The sequence below is a fragment of the Pseudonaja textilis genome, chromosome 3 (genome assembly GCF_049901715.1).
Source record: "Pseudonaja textilis isolate UNSWEBS1 chromosome 3, rPseTex1.2, whole genome shotgun sequence".
NCBI classification, from domain to species: domain Eukaryota; kingdom Metazoa; phylum Chordata; class Lepidosauria; order Squamata; family Elapidae; genus Pseudonaja; species Pseudonaja textilis.
Window position 1 is genome coordinate 79530909 of NC_141992.1, and position 18243 is coordinate 79549151.

At 36.1% G+C, this 18243-nt stretch overlaps 1 protein-coding gene across 4 annotated transcripts in view; it reads left to right on the forward strand.

Annotated features, from left to right (window-relative positions):
• Window positions 1–18243, forward strand: part of DPYD (dihydropyrimidine dehydrogenase) — a 641531-nt gene that overhangs the window by 170046 nt on the left and 453242 nt on the right. For all 4 annotated transcript variants that reach the window (XM_087930179.1, XM_087930180.1, XM_087930177.1 and 1 more), the window contains one exon: window positions 12101–12188. In XM_087930179.1, coding sequence (XP_087786305.1) covers window positions 12101–12188 — 88 coding nt within the window. The remainder of the gene's footprint in view (window positions 1–12100; window positions 12189–18243) is intronic.

Here is an 18243-nt window from a genome sequence, read left to right on the forward strand (position 1 = left end):
TCTTATAAACAACAGTTTCTCATCCCTTGATTGGCAATTTCTATTCTCTGGATGCAATACTGTAGAAGACCATTACAACATATTTTTACTTGAAGTCAAAAGAGTCATCAAACTATATGTACCAATAACAACTCCCAAAACCAGAAAAAACAAATTACCCAAAACAATAAGGAAGCTTCAATCCAAAAAGAAATCACTTTGGTGGAAAAACAAATCTGGTCATGTTGCCAAGTTCAAAAGCCGATACAAAAATTTATGCCACCAGATAAAAACTGAATGCACCAATTATCACATTAAACAAGAAGAAAACCTTCTATGCACCAATTCTACCAGAGCTTTCAACAATTTTATAAACAACAAACTAAAAGACTCAAGGTCCATCCCACCCCTGAAAGAACCTAATGGTAAATACTGCAACGATGACACGATTAAAGCGAACCTCTTTAACACATTCTTAGGCTCAGTATTTATAAACAGCAATGGATCATGCCCAGTATTTCCTAGTTGAACCACAGACAACTACAACAATCTAATACATATCGATTTTACAGAAGAAATTGTTGAAAAAGCACTGCAAAATCTAAAACCATCTCTATCTATTGGACTGGAGAGAATATGTGCCTACTTCTTAAAAAAGCTACCCACTGTCATAGCCGAACCTCTAAGCATAATCTTTGAAAAATCTTTCAGGACCAGCTCCTTGCCAAAACTATGGTCACAAGCCATGGTCATCCCCATCTTCAAAAAGGGAGACCCCAGCCTAGTTGAAAATTACAGACCAATCTCTTTATGTTGCATCACCTGTAAAGTCATGGAATCAATTATTAACCAATCCATCATCCTCCACTTAGAAACAAACAACCTACTGTCTAATAAACGATTTGGTTTTAGGAAAAAACTATCATGTAATCTGCAACTCTTACACTGCCAAAACATATGGACTACACAACTCGATCAGGGCAAAGCAATAGATGCAATCTACATAGACTTCTGTAAGGCCTTTGATTCATACTACTAACTACAGCATACAAAACATTTGCTAGACCAATACTTGAATACTGCTCATCAGTCTGGAACCCACATTACGTATCTGATATTAACACAGTTGAGAAAGTCCAGAAATATTTCACAAGAAGAGTTCTCCACTCCTCTACTCATTGCAGAATACCTTCTGCCACCAGACTCAAAATTCTAGACATAGACAACCTAGAACTACGCCGCCTTTGGTCCGATCTAAGTATAGTATATAAAATCATACATTGCAATGTCCTACCTGTCAATGAATACTTCAGCTTAAACCATAACAACACAAGAGCAAACAATAGATACAAACTCAAGGTTAATCACACCAAACTTGATTGCAGGAAATACGACTTCAGCAACAGAATGGTCAATGTCTGGAATACTCTACCTGTCTCTGTGTTTTTTTCCCCAAACCCTCAAAACTTTAACCTTAGACTGTCTACTATTTACCTCACCCCTTTCCTAAGGGGTCTGTAGGAGGCATGTATAAACGCACCACATGCCTACTGTCACTGTCCTATTGTTTCTTTTATATTTTGTTTTATTTTTCTTATATGTATCCATGTATTCATAACTATGTTTTTACTTATACCTATTATCTTGTAAGCAATTGACAAATAAAAGTAAATAAATAAAATAAATAAAAAGAAACTTAGGTAACAAGTGGAAATGTAAAGAAAAGAACTGATATGAACTACACAAATGATAAATTGGAAGAAATAATAGCAACAGAACTATACAAGCCAGCTCTGAAACAACCTTTGAACTGACTGCCCTACAAGAAGAATTTTAAGAGAAGTTTATGGCATATGCAGAATTACCAGTAGAAAACAAAGATTGCCAGCATTGAAAATAGTGCCCAAAAAAGACATAGCATGTGTAATTAAGAATGTGAATAAGATGCTTGCAAGGATTAAAATAACATTTATCAAACAGACCAATCAGATTGCCTAGAGTACAGCAGTGGTGCCTATAGAATAAATAGATATCTAAATTAAAAAACCAAAAGCAAAATCATATTAAATCCCAAAGTCAAAGATCAGATTGGAGGCAAAGTAAAGAAGTTAATATCAGATGCATGTAATTTAAAAATATATGAAAGAGCAAAAATTGAGGAATGTAAGTCTAATAAAAAATATTGGCTTAGCAGCAGAAAAATTGAGCTAGTTTTGGAAATCATAAAATAACAAATAATGGCAATAGCTGGGAAAATTGAACACTATGAGACACGATTCATCCAATTTAAGCAAAGTAAGCTATCTCAATCAGATAAGAGGCAATTCTACCAAAATATAAATGGCAATAGAAATTTTGAACATGGAAAACCAAACAAAAAGGAAACAATCTAGTTTTGGGAAGTTCTATGGGAAAGCAAAAAAGATTATAATAAAAATGCTAGATGGATAAAATAACAAGATGATTTAAGTAAAACTCAAATGGAAGACCTGATTTTAACAGCAGAAATGGTTTAAAAATGAGTGAAAAGGATTAAGATCTGGACATTCCTTGGAAATTATCAGTTGCATGGTTTTTGGCTCAAATATCTGACTAGCTTCCATCTAAGTATAGCTAAATTGCTTAATAAAGTATTGCAAGAAGGAGAGACATCAGTGATCATTTAATAACTGGCAAAACTTACCTGATTCAAAAAGACTCGGTAAAACGGACAACACCAGGAAACTATAGGCCAGTGACACACTTGCCTACAATGTCTAATTACTCACAGGCATAATAGTGAACAACATGTTGAGAACCAATCAATCAACCACTGGAAGAAATCTCACTAACGGATTAATTTCTTTTTGCTCTGGATTTTTAAAAAAAATAAAACGCAGTTCTCAGAGTGCCTGAGGCAGTCTATAATTACAAGATAAAGTTAAGCTTTACTTTTCAATACGTAAAACATTTTAATACTGAAAATTGGTGTAGTTATTTACATAACTTGGGAAAGACATTTTAAATACCTATACCATATATTCTGTCTGGAAGGCAGGGCAGAAAAACATAGTTCAACCAATACCAATTAATTATTTTGCATTCAAATTTCTTGTGGGAAAAAAAATAAAGGAATGTTTATTGTTGAAAGAAATTATTTACAAAAGAGGATAAGAATTGTTCACTGAAATAATATCTAGTTATTGGTCAGCTCAGAAACGGCTTTTTGGTCCAACTAGATCAGCTCTTGCAGATGTTCGCAGATTCAGTACGGAAACCTGCAGGAGAAAAGCTTCTGCATGCATAATGATTTTTTAAATAGCTTCCATGTTGTCTTTTACCAGGAGTCACGTAGTGATACAACATGTATTGTCAGACAACCGTGGGTTAAAAAACAATTCTGAGCATTTGCAGCAGAGATAATAGGCAAAGAGGGGTCACTCTCCAGATCAGTGTTGAGGGTAAAAGGACAAAAGGTTTCAATATCTGAAGCATGATTCCAGAGGCAACAAGTTAAAATTCTGACAGAAATCAAGTTTCTCATGTAGTTACAGTAAGGGCTTATTTTAGGGCATGGTGTAGTCAAAGGTGAGACTGTCAAAGATATAATTTCAGCATTTTGAATGGCCCAGAAAGTATTTTATTTATTCCAGATGAACTTTGTATCCACTCAAGCAGGGTTGGTACGGCTTCGATTGATTTCTAATCTATTTGAAAACAAGAAGAGTTCTTTCAGAACAGTAGTTCAGCCATGTGGAAACCAAAGCAAATTCAGTTATGCACATGAAAAATTTCCCCATTGAATTCATAATGGCCTTCCATATTGGATGCTTGCAGGACTTGAGGAAAGGTTTTGAATTTGAAAGGTTTTGTCAGAAGGCAAGACTTAACAAGAGACCTAAAAAGACTGCTATTGTAATCTGAGCTCATTGTTTGGTTTCCAAGCACTTGTGGTATTTTATATCATGTGAAAGTTTTCATGACTAAGTAGTATTAAGTAGACTTGAGAGCTATTTTCCACTTAAAATAGCTATGTAGGTGATATACTGTATTGACATTGTTCTTATATATTGCAGCTTATGGAACTCAAGAATCATGCCTTTTTGGTGGCTCCTCTGTCCTCTGGAATGATCCCCCCTTCCCCACAAATCACATGACAGACAAAATTCTACCCAACTTAAGGAATACCTGCAGACCTGGCTCCGTTCCCTAATAAAACCTTTGGGTTCTATTATTTTCCTCAGAACAAAAGGAACCATAGATTAGCGTACCAACATGCCTACCGTCCCTGTCGTATTGTTTCTTTTATTTTTCTTATATGTAACTGTGTATTCATAACTATGTTTTTACTTATACCTATTATCTTGTAAGCAACTGACAAACCAAATAAAATAAAAAAATAAAAAATAAAATAGATGCCAGCTAAACACTCACATCTATTGGCTGAATAATTCGGTAGTTATTGCAATACAAAATACATTCTAACATGTATTCCAACAATTATTATTGTGTTTGATCACTATTTTAAATTTTGTATTTATATATTCTTATAACATGTTTCCATGAAATATCAGGTTATTTGAATGTGTATGTGTGTGTGTGGGGGGGGGGGTATTGTTTGTATTCCCTTATAAATCCAGCAAACCAATTACTCCAGGCACCTTTTAGTTTGTTCTACCCAAAAACCTGGGTAATAATGGGAGGATGGTAATTTCTATCAGATATTCTGCAAGGCTGTATGCTATCAAATTAAATCAAAACATGTTGGCTGAATAAATAGTTTGATATAAGGCAATCTGAGATTCAAGATTCAACTTGGTGTTTTTTGTTTTTGTTTTAAATGGACAATTGGGTTGAAATCTAAAGTTTATTTTGTTTTTGCTTTTTTCCACTTCTTACAAAAATTAAAAATATTAATTGAAGAGTGGGTCACAGTCATGGCTTGGAGGATTTTTACGAAGCTTTATATTGTGTTGCTCACAGTTTTATTAATTTAACATATGGCACGTATTAACCAGGGATCACCAAAGTGGCTAGCTGCCTCTATGAAAGGAATTTTTTGGGAGGTGTTATCTTTATCCATGGGACGCATGAATGCCGGTAGGCAATTGGCGGAGGCTCCTTTCTCGTCCCTATGTGGTTATTTGGTCACGCAAATTAAGGCTCCAACCTCAGCGGTGCGCAGGCCCAGAGTCTTACCATGTGAGCCACTGCAGCCCCTCTGCTCACAGTAACTCATGCTCTAGTCACTTCCAAATTTAGACTGCTGTAATGGGCTTTACATGAAACTGCCCTTGATGAGCATCTGGGGCAGATGCAATGGGCTTGGGCAGTTATGTGTGCTACTAGTATATCACATTTCACAACTGTGCTGGTTTTAACCTCTAAAGCGCTTCATAGAATGGGACAGGTGGGGTAGATGTGGGTACCCTCTGCCACATTTGGTAGGCCCTAGGAGACCTTTTCCTTCTCTGTCATGGTACCTGCCTTATGGAACATTTTCCCCTTGCTCCTAAAGTTTGGTTACATCCATCCCTTTTGCTGTTTCCTAAGCCCCTTAAAACCTAGTTATGTCATCACTCCTGGAGATCCGAGGGACTGTGGATATTCTTTGATGTCGACACTACTGAGGTAAATATACTTTCTCCCTCTCTCCACACCCTGGCTTTGTATATTTTATTTGTACATTAATTAATATTGATATTTACTGAATCAGATGAAGACAATTAGTTTGTATACTGGATATGAAATCAAATTTATGTATGCTTTATTATTTTGCCTTACTTTGTTCCTAGTCAGGCTTTTGCGCCTTCTTAGTTAATGCAAAATACTAAATTAGTTACATTGGTGTCAGAAAGGAGTGTGAATATTATGCTGCAATTGTGATTGTCATTCAGAATATCAGTTGGCAGCTTTCCCTTTGACCATTCTACCATTGATTAAAAGAGGCATATTTAAGGCAGCCTTAAATGTATATTTTTCTCAACGTCCAAGCCAGGTAGCCAATAGAACTGCAAAAGACTTTAGATGGGAGATTTGTTAGACAGAAATGCTGAGACTGGGGTGAAAATATTTTCAGGTAGAGAAACCACTTAAGTGTTGGCAAAGAAGAGAAAATGTGTTGTTAAAGGACATATATTTGTATAAAATTTATAAGCCATATAGCTGGCTTATCTGCAGCTACAAATATAAATTAAGAAATAATTATAAGCAGAAATAGAAATCATCATTATGGGAGGATACTGACTCCTGTCCATATAAATCTGCTGTTTTACTGCTGCTTTGAACAACTGACTATTTCAAAGCTTCTGTTCTTCTTCCTTATTTTTATATACTGTCTTATCAGTATACCCTACTTCAACCCTACTTTGAAGTATTTTCCTAGTTTTATGGGGAGGGGGGAATTAGTTTTCTATTTTTTAATAAAAAAACTAAACAGATAACACAGGGTCATATCCAGATTGACACTGAAATGTCATGTCTACTGATGTTTCTGAGGGTTTTTTTTTGTCACAGTTCTAGGAATATTCCAAACTGTTATTTTTTTTTAGGGAAAAGAAGGCATATTTAATTGCAAAGGGAACAAATGCATTTAGTTTGCTTGAGACATTACCTGTTTCTTTTTAAAAGGAGCAGGCAGCAAAATTTGTCACTTTTTAAAAATAGTGACAAGAACTCCAGCTTTGGGGTTTTGCGTGTTTGCTAGTTTATTTTTCCCCTTTATGTCCTATGATTTTCTTACATTTACGTTGGAAAGCTGTGCTATGTGTAGGTTACAGAGCAGCAACTTACCTGTTTCATGAACAGTAATGTTTTTGTGTAATACTAGGTGAATAATGGATGGTTTTGTGGTGTTAAAAATTTAAAATTTTATATCCTCCTTGCTGTAGGCAACAACTTATGTTAACAATGCACACAATTATAACAATAAAAAGAAAAGTTGCTTGCTTTTTTGTTTGATTTAGTGTTTTGTTGTATTTTAATGGTCTTATAGTTGAAGAAGAAATATCTCTTCTATGAACAATGATTCAGTATGCACTGATTACAGTATATGGAAATTTAAACAGGGCACACAGTCCATTGAACAGGAGACCTGTGCACCTATTTTTGACACTAGTAGATTTTCCCCCCCATTGTTTCTCATCCTCCTAAGGAGATGCTTTTGCTATGAGTATGAGTTGAGTGTATTTTCAGAAAGAAATAACTTTTTGTAAAAGGATTTACTTAAAATTAAAGTCATAGGTGCTTCTTTGGTATTCATTCTTTAAGGATTTCAAACATGCTTTGCCCACCTGTTGCATTGTTATAAAACAGGATAGATGCTCTTTCTTGGACCATTAAGGAAGAGATGCCATCCATGCAGAACTAATTTTATGAGTATATACAAATTCATAATTTCATAGTCAATATTGTTCAAATAGAATTTTAATTTTTATATATATAATAGGTTTAGCTAATTAATTTAACCATTGTCCTCCTTATCTAGTTTGGATAGAGTACCTCTCTTCTCAAAATAGTGTGGAAATAAATGTGTGGGGTTTGATGCTCTATTTATTTATGACTTTCAAAATGTTTTCTCTCATTTCTCCTCAGTATTATTTAATTTAAATGGTAATGCATCCAGTTTGAAAGGCAGCAGAAGTCACCAGAAGCATGAAGTTCAAAATGATAGAAATTTTATAGGAGAAAAAAAACACCATTGTTTGTCTGGAACAATTTACATAGGTTATAGGGTAAGGTGGGTTTTTTTGGTAATTGTTGTTGCATTTCTCTCCAAATGTAGACCCATGTGATTTCTCACTATATCAATCATTTATAGCCATTTAGGTAATAATGTTCTGACATGCCTTTCCTACCATCTTATTTTATGCCATTTGCCCAGTTCCTTGGAATGCTGCACCTTTTGCTGTTTGGTAACAGTAAATGCACTCTGTAATATCTATTATGGCATGGTCAAAGGCTAATTTATTGTCAAATAGAAAAAATAGGTCAACACTAATGTCACTTGATGATCAAGCCCCCCTCCCCCCCCCCACAGTTTAATAAAACATCTCACCAGCATGCATCCTGCACAGCGGTTGATATTTTATTACAACTGCAGTACCTGGGCTGTAGCAGTGGTGTAATTACTGAGCTGTCAGAGTGATAAGTGGGATTAATGGCAGACTGATGCACTTTAGTCTTCAGAGTGCTCTGAGAATTGGAAGATGGTGTTGTTATAAGAGTCTGTCTATACTGGCATATTCGCAGCGCTTCCAGCTCCCTCCCTTCCCTGCCAATGCCACAAATTCAAGCTTGCATTGCCCTGCCTCATTAACATTTGACATTTTCAACAGCTGTTATTTATGAGCCAGTTCCATAATAATAATAAAATAAAATATGGAGATGTACAGTGTTTGGTGAAAGATGCATAATGACGCCATTATACATGTGCTGTAGTGCAAAAAATGGCTTCCTGGTCAATCTTGATTTGATCTTGTTTTATTTTACCTGTCCTGGTTGAATTTAACAGTCATTGCTTTGAATGGTGATTCGTCTGGTAATGTCTTCCAAGATGTCTACTTTTACATAATTATATTCATCTTCTCCTTTATTAAGAGCCAAAACATTGTTTTCTCATAAATTTGAACTTTAAAATTGAACTTACCTATATTTTATTCAAAGGTAACTCTCACTTTTAACCATATTCTCCTCTTGAATGTTATGGTACTTCTATATTTTCTCAATTTTGTTTTGAATATCTTTTCAACCTCTCTCTTTCTCAAGTAAAGATTACATTTTGGATTAAATACTCCTCTTGAATGTAAGTTTACCACCTTACATTCAACATATGATTATAAATAACAGGACATGATTATTATTTGATAACATAAGAAGGGTCTGAATGTAGAAGACTGCAACTCACCACGTCTTAAAAAGTATGAATTGATACTTTATACTTTACCTCTTAGTTTTTAGAAAATGCATATTAATAAGTGTAATACTTGGAGCAAGTAAAACAGTAGTTCTACAGTTTCTGTTTTCCAGATCTGGCTAAAATTTGGAAGAAAGATATAGAGATTTGCCTGAAATCACCTCATATACTTGAGTCTGACTCTAATGCTCTGACACTTTGAAAGTGGAAAAAAAGTTTAAAAAGAACAACAACAAAGGAATGCTTAGATCAGAGTGAAGTTTATTAAGAGCAAGGAATTTTATGGGTTTTGATTAAGTTCGTAAGATGGGAATAAGTTTGCATTCCTCTATAACCTTTTGAAGATTGATCATTTGTCCCTGATCGTTAAAGTTGATTTAACAGAACCTGTTCATGTCATCTCTACATGACATGATTTATATTACTTCAAATATATCTTTTGTGTATGGGTCAGACAGGGACAAATGAAAACAATATATCATAAACCATGATATCAGTATCATGATTTGGGCCTTTCCGTATGATTTGAAGATTCCTGTTGCCCAACTCCAGCCTTTAGTTTTTCTGTTTTTCTTTTCAAAACATGACCATATGCTCCTCATTTTTTAGATGTGGTTACTTTAATATGAAACTTCACCTGGGACAACTCTGTTTTGAGGTAACACAAACAGTCCCAAGTCTGGATAAAGTGGCCAGCTTATAGAACAATTAGAAGTGTAGTAGAAATCCAATGCTTTACTTATCTTGGTAGCATTATATCTATGAATGGAGGTACAGTTAAGGATATTAACCATCAAATTGGAATAGCAGCGGCAGTGTTTCAGCGCATGCGCCCAATTTGGTCCACACAGCTATAAGTATTACCACAAAGAGTATTGTTATATCAACTGCAATACACACACACATATATGTATATATATATATGTTTTCTTAAGTTTTCGCGGGTACTTACATGTATGGTATTCAGCTTTGTTCGGGTATTTTCCCACGTCATTATAGTTGTGCTTTTAAAGTTGTAGCAACATTTTGGCAGAATCTCATCTGCCATCATCAGGCTTCTGTATTGTGTTCGTCTGATGAACACAATACAGAAGCCTGATGGTGGCAGATGAGATTCTGGCGAAACATTGCTACAACTTTAAAAGCACAAGTATAATGACGTGGGAATTTTGAGTAGTTCGAAGAACTGGCAAATATGTCATCTCTGACTGGCCTGGCTCCTATCTATTCTTTGCCTCCCGAGTCCCAACTGATTGGCTGGGTTTTCTTTTGTTGCCCTGCACAGGAGAACAGAGCTGGAAATCAGGTTAGTAGGGTGGGGAGGAAATGGGGATTTTGCAGTAACCTTCCCCCGGAGTGGGTGGGAATGGAGATTTTACAGTATCCTTCCCCAGAGTAGGATGGGAATGGAGATTTTACAGTATTCTTCCCCAGAGTAGGATGGGAATGGAGATTTTACAGTATTCTTCCCCTGCCATGCCCACAAAGCCACACCCATCAAGCCATGCCCATAGAACTGGTAGTAACATTTTTTGAATCCCACCACTGATGGAAATGTACAACCATAATTAAACAGTTAAATGTTCAACAATGCTGCTTGAGAATCTTCTGCATCTCATATCATGACCATATCACTAATGAAGAGTTAGTTAAGATTTAGAGTTAAGATTTAGATTTAGAACATCTATTGAGAACTGTGAATGAATGTCAAATCCAGCTTGTTGGCGATGTCTTATATATGCCTAAAGGCTGCCATCCAAAAATTGCACTATGTTGGCTACCTCCTGGAGGAAAGAGAAAAGGAGGCCGATCTCAGAAAACCAAACGTCAAACACTTCAGGAAGTTCTTAAGATTAATAAAATGATGGGAATGATCAAAACCATTGGAGAACACTTGCTGGCAATGTGATCTGCACATGACCTGATCCTGATGATGATGACAATGATGATAATGATGATGACTTTAGTATGACCTCCTTTGATTGAAAGTTAAGCCATAATTTAACATACCTGTAGATTATCCAAATATATCCGGATTGTAAACCATAGCCTGAAATTTATTTATTTGCACATACTAGTAAAGCTTGAGAAGAGGATCACTGTAAGGTCAGAGCTTGTTCAAATGGCAATACAGGTAGTCCTTGATTTACAGTCATTCATTTAGTGACTATTCAGTATTACAACAGCATTGAAAAATGTTCCTCATATTTACAACCAGCACAGCATCCCCGTGGCCATGTGATCAAAATTTGGTTGCCAGGAATCTAACAGGTATTTACAATGTTTGCAGCATCCTGGGCTCATACAATTGCCATTCACAACCTTCCCAGCCAGCTTCTGGAAAGCAAAGTCAACGGGGAAAACTGGATTTGAACACATGATTCACAATTGCAGTGATTCACTTAACAACTGTGGCTAAACAGATTGTAAAATTGGGTGTCTCAACAATCGCTTCACTGAAAAACATAAATTCTAGTCTGAATTGTGATTGTAAGTTGAGGACCACATGTATGATATAGATTAGTGTTACGCTTAGACACAAATTAGTGTATTGATTTTTTTGTTGTTGCTCTTTATCAGTTTTTCAAGCAATTGTTAAGCAGAATGCTAATATTTATGAAAGATTTATACTGTGGAAATGTCCAGAATAGAATTAATAATTCTAAAATCAGTATATCTTGTTCTCTGTGTTAATATTAGGTTTACTCTGTCTTTCTCTGTTGGTATTTTATTTTGCTTCTATTGTGTTTTTATTGTTTTGATGGGAATATGCTCAAGAATGTTTAATACTTTATTGGGTGATAAAAAATACAAAAATGAAAAACTCATCAGGACTCTGCAAGCTGGGTAGGGAATGCAGTGCCTTAAAATCTGCTGGTTTAGGGCTACATGTTGCTTTTGCCTGTTGGAAATAAAGACTTTGCAGAAGAGTGTCATCACATAATACATGTCATAACAAATACATGCATTGGGGAATTGTATTTTATGGGTGGCTTGCTTTTCACTTTCAAGATTTGAATGATCTGGGATCAGCTGCCTTAGTTTACCTGTCTGTGACATGGGGATAATAGTACTTACCCATGGGAACCTTTCTGAGTTTCTGCCCGAACAGTAGAATATTATTAATTTTTAGATTGATTAGCTTCTGTCAGGTACATGGAAAAATTGTATGTTGTTGGCAGTGCTTTGTGCTCTAAGTCACTCTAACTCATTTACTTTCCTCCCCAGGTGCTTAAAGTGTGCAGATGCCCCCTGTCAGAAGAGCTGCCCAACTAATCTAGACATCAAGTCATTTATCACAAGTATTGCAAACAAGGTAAAAAAAAAAAGACAGAGGAAAAAGGAAGGCAGGAAGGAAAAAAATGAAAGCCAAAAGCTTCGGTTGCTGCAATTGTTTTGTATGATTGAATTACAATCCTTATCTTTGTGTGTAGCTTAATGAAATAATGTTTGGAGCAGCTATTACAAAATTTAGCAGACTTTTCTTAATTGCATAATTATTCTTGCTACTTTCCTGTGGAGATACTGTATGCTAAATACATAGTTAGTATATACATTGACTCTCAAATATCGTTTTATGGCTTTGGGTTTTAATATATCTTGACTGATATTATTTTGCGTGTTTATGTGTGTGTATGCATGTGGGCACATGTATGTATGCCTCTGTGCGTATGTGTCTATACACATGCACATACATAGACATATTGTACTATATTTACTATCTATTGTATATGTACTATAAATTCACTGTATAGGAGTTTTTTTTTTAAAGAATGGGACAGTTAGACACAAAGGGGTAGTAAGCATCATCAATTTCAGTTATATGGATGGAGTGAAACTAATACAGAGAATATTGAATGGAACCTGATTTTAACCTTGATTGTATGCCATACCAAACTATAATTTTTATAGGTCTTTCAACTTTGGATGATTACCCTGTAAGAATTGGAACCCAGATGTTGAGAACCTGTAGTAACTTCTCTTCTTATTTGAGTCAGTTGGAATGAACTAGTAGGATATATGTAGGAGAGGCTTTTTGAAATTTAGAGAAAATTTCCATTAAATCCTGGTTTTTTGCCTCTCTAGATTGTGTTCATTTATGGTATATGTTTTTGTTAGATTTCTGATTACCTTTATTTCATGAGCTTAAAGTACATGTTCTATTCCTTTCTCCATTGTTATTCTCTGTGTTATTCACACAGAAAGGTAATGTACTAAGCTGGGCTCAAAGATATTGATACATTTCCACAAATCAGTATAGGCAAGAACTGGGTCACCACGGTCCTACGGCAGCCTTTAAATCAGTATACAACTTAGAATTCTCCTGGTACTATGAGCAACTAAGGGTAGCCAAGAAGAGCAGATGATTAAAACAATGACAACATTATTATGTGAATCTTTTGACTTACATACTTTCATCAGATGTTGAGGTGCAAGCATGTAATGGCAGCACTTGCAGGACATCATGTTGGTGCCATCACAGATTGAGGGATCCAGATGTTAATTTTCTCTGATAGAGCAAGGCATTCTCTAACCTTTGGATTCACTCTCTACACTTAGTAAGTAGATGGGGAAATATAATAACGCCTCTAAGACTGAAGCTTGGATATTTATCTATCTATCTATCTATCTATCTATCTATCTATCTATCTATCTATCTATCTATCTATCTATCTATTTGATTTGTCAATTGCTTACAAGATAATAGGTATAAGTATAAACATAGTTATGAATACATGAAATGGATACATATAAGAAAAATAAAAAGAAACAATAGGACAGCGACGCTAGGCACATTGATGTGCTTATGCATGCCCCCTACAGACCTCTTAGGAAAAGGGTGAGGTCAATAGTAGACAGTCTGAGGTTAAAGTTTCGGGGGTTTGGTGAAGAAACCACAGAGTCAGGTAGAGTATTCCAGACATTGACTACTCTGTTGCTGAAGTTGTATTTCCTGCAATCAAGTTTGGTGCTAACCTTGAGTTTGTATCCATTGTGTGCTCTTGTACTGTTACGGTTGAAGCTGAAGTATTCATTAACAGGTAGGACATTGCAATGTATGATTTTATACACTATACTTAGATCGGACCGAAGGCAGCATAGTTCTAGGTTTTCTAGGTCTAGAATTTCAAGCTTGGTGGCATAAGGTATTCTGCAATGAGTAAAGGAGTGGAGAACTCTTCTTGTGAAATATTTCTGGACTTTCTCAACTGTGCTAATATCAGATACGTAATGGGGTTCCAGACTGATGAGCTGTATTCAAGTATTGGTCTAGCAAATGTTTTGTATGCTGTAGTTAGTAGTGTGATATTACGAGAGAAAAAGCTATGTAGGATTAGGTCAACAATTATTAATGCCTTTTTGGCTATGTAGTTACAGTGGGCTCTAGCACTTAGATCATTAGAGATGAGTACTCCAAGGTCCTTGACAGAGTTTGGATCCTCAACAAGGTCTTGACAATTCAGCTTGTATTTTATTTTCTGATTTTTTTTGCCAATATGTAAGACAGAGCATTTGTTTGTTGAGATTTGAAGTTGCCATTTGTTTGACCATTCTGATACATAGTCGAGGTCTTTTTGAAGGGTAGCAGTATTTTCTGTGGTATTGAATAGCCTTATATCATCAGCGAAGAGAACGCAATTGCTCTTAATATGATCACACAGGTCATTTATGTAGAGTATGAAGAGAGTTGGTCCTAGAACATTGGCTTGGGGGACACCACTGTTGACAGGTACAGAATTTGATAGGACCCTCCCAATTTTGACCATTTGTTGTCTGTTTGAGAGGAATGCTTCTATCCAGTTATGCAGGTGTACAGAGATACCATAAGATTTTAGTTTTAGGAGTAGTTTGTCGTGTACCACTGAATCAAAGGCTTTACAGAAATCTATGTAGATTGCATCTATTGCTTTGCCCTGATCAAGTTGTGTAGTCTATATGTTTTTGAAGTATAAGAGTTGTAGATTACAGGATAGTTTTTTTCTGAAACCAAATTATTTATTAGAGAATAGGTTGTTTATCTCTAAGTGGAGGATAATGGATTAGTTAATAATTGATTCTATGACTTTACAGGTGACTCAGCATAAAGAGATTGGTCTGTAATTTTCAACTAGGCTGGGGTCTCCCTTTTTGAAGATGGGGATGGCTGTGGCTTGTGACCATAGTTTTGGCAAGGAGCTGGTCCTGAAAGACTTTTCAAGGATTATGCTTAGAGGCTCGGCTACGGTAGTGGATAGCTTTTTTTAAGAAGTAGGCACATATTCCGTCCAGTCCAATAGTTAGAGATGATTTTAGATTGCGTAGTGCTTTTTCAACATTGTCTTCTGCAAAATCGATATGTATTAGATTATTGTACTGTAGTTGTCTGTGGTTCGACTAGGAAATACTGGGCATGATCCATTGCTGTTTACAAATACTGAGCCAAAGAATGTGGCTTCAAGAGGCCTTAAAGAGGTTGGCTTTAATGGTGTTGTCATTGCAGTCTTTACCATTAAGTCCTTTCAGGGGTGGGATGGACCTTGAGTCTTTTAGTTTGTTGTTTATAAAATTGTCGAAAGCGCGGGTAGAATTGGTGCATAGAAGATTTTCCTCTTGTTTAATGTGATAATTGGTGCATTCAGTTTTTATCTGGTGGCATAAATTTTTGTATTGGCTTTTGAACTTGGCAACATGACCAGATTTGTTTTTCTGCCAGAGTGATCTCTTTTTGGATTGAAGTTTCCTTATTGTTTTGGGTAATTTGTTTTTTCTGGTTTTGGGAGTTGTTATTGGTACATATAGTTTGATGACTCTTTTGACTTCAAGTAAAAATATGTTGTTATGGTCTTCAACAGTATTGCATCAAGTGAATAGAAATTGCCAATCAAGGGATGAGTGATCGTTATCTATAAGATCATAGTTGCCTTTTTTGAAGTTATAATTGGGGATTACATCATGATGATTTTTGTGTGGATCTATGTTGAGACCCAAGTCAATCATGTTGTGGTCACTGTTGGAAAAAGGTTCTTTAATTTGTATTCCGTAAATTGGATTCAAACTATTGTATAAGATGAGATTGAGACAGTTGTTAAATCTAGTATTGTTGGTTACTAGTTGTTCCAGTCCCAGATCTTGGTATGATCATGAGAAGATAGCAGCCAATGCTATGATCTTGTTCTAAATTACAGTTCGTCCTCAATTTACAACCATAATGGAGCTTGGAATTTCCATCGTAAATTATGATGGTCATAAGTCAAGGTAACCATGTAACCAAGCCCAAATTTTTGCTCTTTTTTTTTTGTGGTGGTGGTCATCGTTAGATGAACAAGATCATTGTAAATCAGATCAATGTATTCTTATGATTGCTTTTTTTGTTGTTGCCAAAAATTGACCAAAAAAGCTGAAAACTGACTAAAAATCATAAATTGTGGTCACATGATTGTGGAATGGTGCAACTGTTTGTAAAGGTGACTTGGTTGCCAAATGCCCAATAAATGATCATGTGACCAGAATAGGGTTCCTAGGTAGCTTTTGGTGAGTGGTTGCTAAGAAACCAGTTAAATGATGACTACCTGTAATTCTTTCCCTGATTGCCTTTGGAACAAAAAATGGTAGCTGAAGATTCAGTACCAGATCTTTCAAACCTGGAGTATTTGTGTCTTAAAGATTCTATATTCAAGAATATTGTACCAAATCAGTTGCTGCTCTTTTAGTAGATTTGACAATATTATTTATTTTTTAAAAAAATGAAATTTTAACACATCAGTTCAATCAGCTGAGAGAAGGGTAGGGACCGAGAGAATGTACCTCTTTGATTTATATCATAGAGGGGAGTGGTAGAGTTGTATATGCAAAGAATTCTTCTGTGGATTCACAGAGACTCAATTTTAAGACAACACAATACAGGAGACTATATAATGTATTGCCTTTACTTTGGAAAATGAGAAAGTGCCTTAAATTTTAATATTAATGATTTCTGATTTATGAGTAAATTCCCCAGAGTCCTTGTTTTCTGGTATATAGTGCATTTTAACTCTGGACCATAACACATCTGATGGGAGCTTTTGCAGTAGTCTTATAGGTACACAAGCTGTTTGGTTTGTTGCTTATTTATTTGTTTGTTTAATTTATATCCCTATATATAATTTTATATTAGCACAATGCCATGGAAGTATTAATTAGCAGCCTTGTTCCCACTCACATCCTGAGTGAGTAGCGGATTTCAGAGCTTGGACCACTGTTTTGAGATGAGAGAACAGCAATGACATGGATGGGGCAGATGATAACATGGTGCTTCCCCTCAGTGGTGGGATTCAATTTTTTTTACTACCAGTTCTGCGGGTGTGGCTTTGTGGGAGTGGCTTTGTGGGTGTGGTTTAGTGGGCGTGGCAAGGGAAATATACTGCAAAATCCCCATTAACCTGCTTTCCAGCTCTGTTCTCTTGTGCAGGGCAACCAAAGAAGACCCAGCCAATCATCTGAGACTCATGAGGCAGAGAATAGATGTGGGGGAGCAGTCAGGGGTGGCATTTGCCGGTTCTCCGAACTACTCAAAATTTCCGCTACCGGTTCTCCAGAACTGGTCAGAACCTGCTGAATACCACCTCTGCGTCCCCTGTATGTATTAACTGTCCAGAAAGCATCCACGGTTTTAAAAAAATATACGTGGACGTGGGAGATGAGCGAGGTATGAGAAAATACAGTGCTCAGATTCCTATTGCATGTTAGTGGCTTTATCATTTCTTCCTAAACAGGGTCGCCCGTGAAATAATAGTCAGTAGAACTCTCAGGTATATTCATTTAAGCGGCTTTCATTATAACAGACTCCCCCCTTCTTTTGCCAGAATATATAGCAAATGCATTCTTTTGTCAGGTATTTAAGAGCTTTATTGTATGGAGTGTGTTTTGCTGGAAAACTACTGTAGCAATCATAAAAGGTCAGGGATTCTTGTTCTCTAAAGCCTGAGGCGTTTCAGATATTTGCCGGGCGTGCACAATGTAGTCTCTTCTACATCGCATTTCCTGTAGATTTCAACTTGGCAAGAAAGGGGAGAATACTTTTCTAAGTGGAGAGGGTAATTGAATTGCCAGTCTCCGTGATTCATGCCTCAAAACTCTTTGAGAAAAAGATGCCACTCTATTGTAAATTAGTGCGATTCTGTACAGTTCAGGCCAAAACTTACTTTCATTCCTTTTCATGAAAGAGGATTACATCTCTGCCTCTAAAGGGTGAAGGCTCCATTGGTGTGTCTTTCGAGGGGGTGGGGGGAAGCAGGAGGGGTGTCTGCATAGTCAAGTTCACACAGTTGAACTCTATCTCAACAGATGAAACATACTTTAGACGCCTCATCTTGTGCCTGGTGCTTTGGGCGGCTGGCAAGCCACGGAGAGGA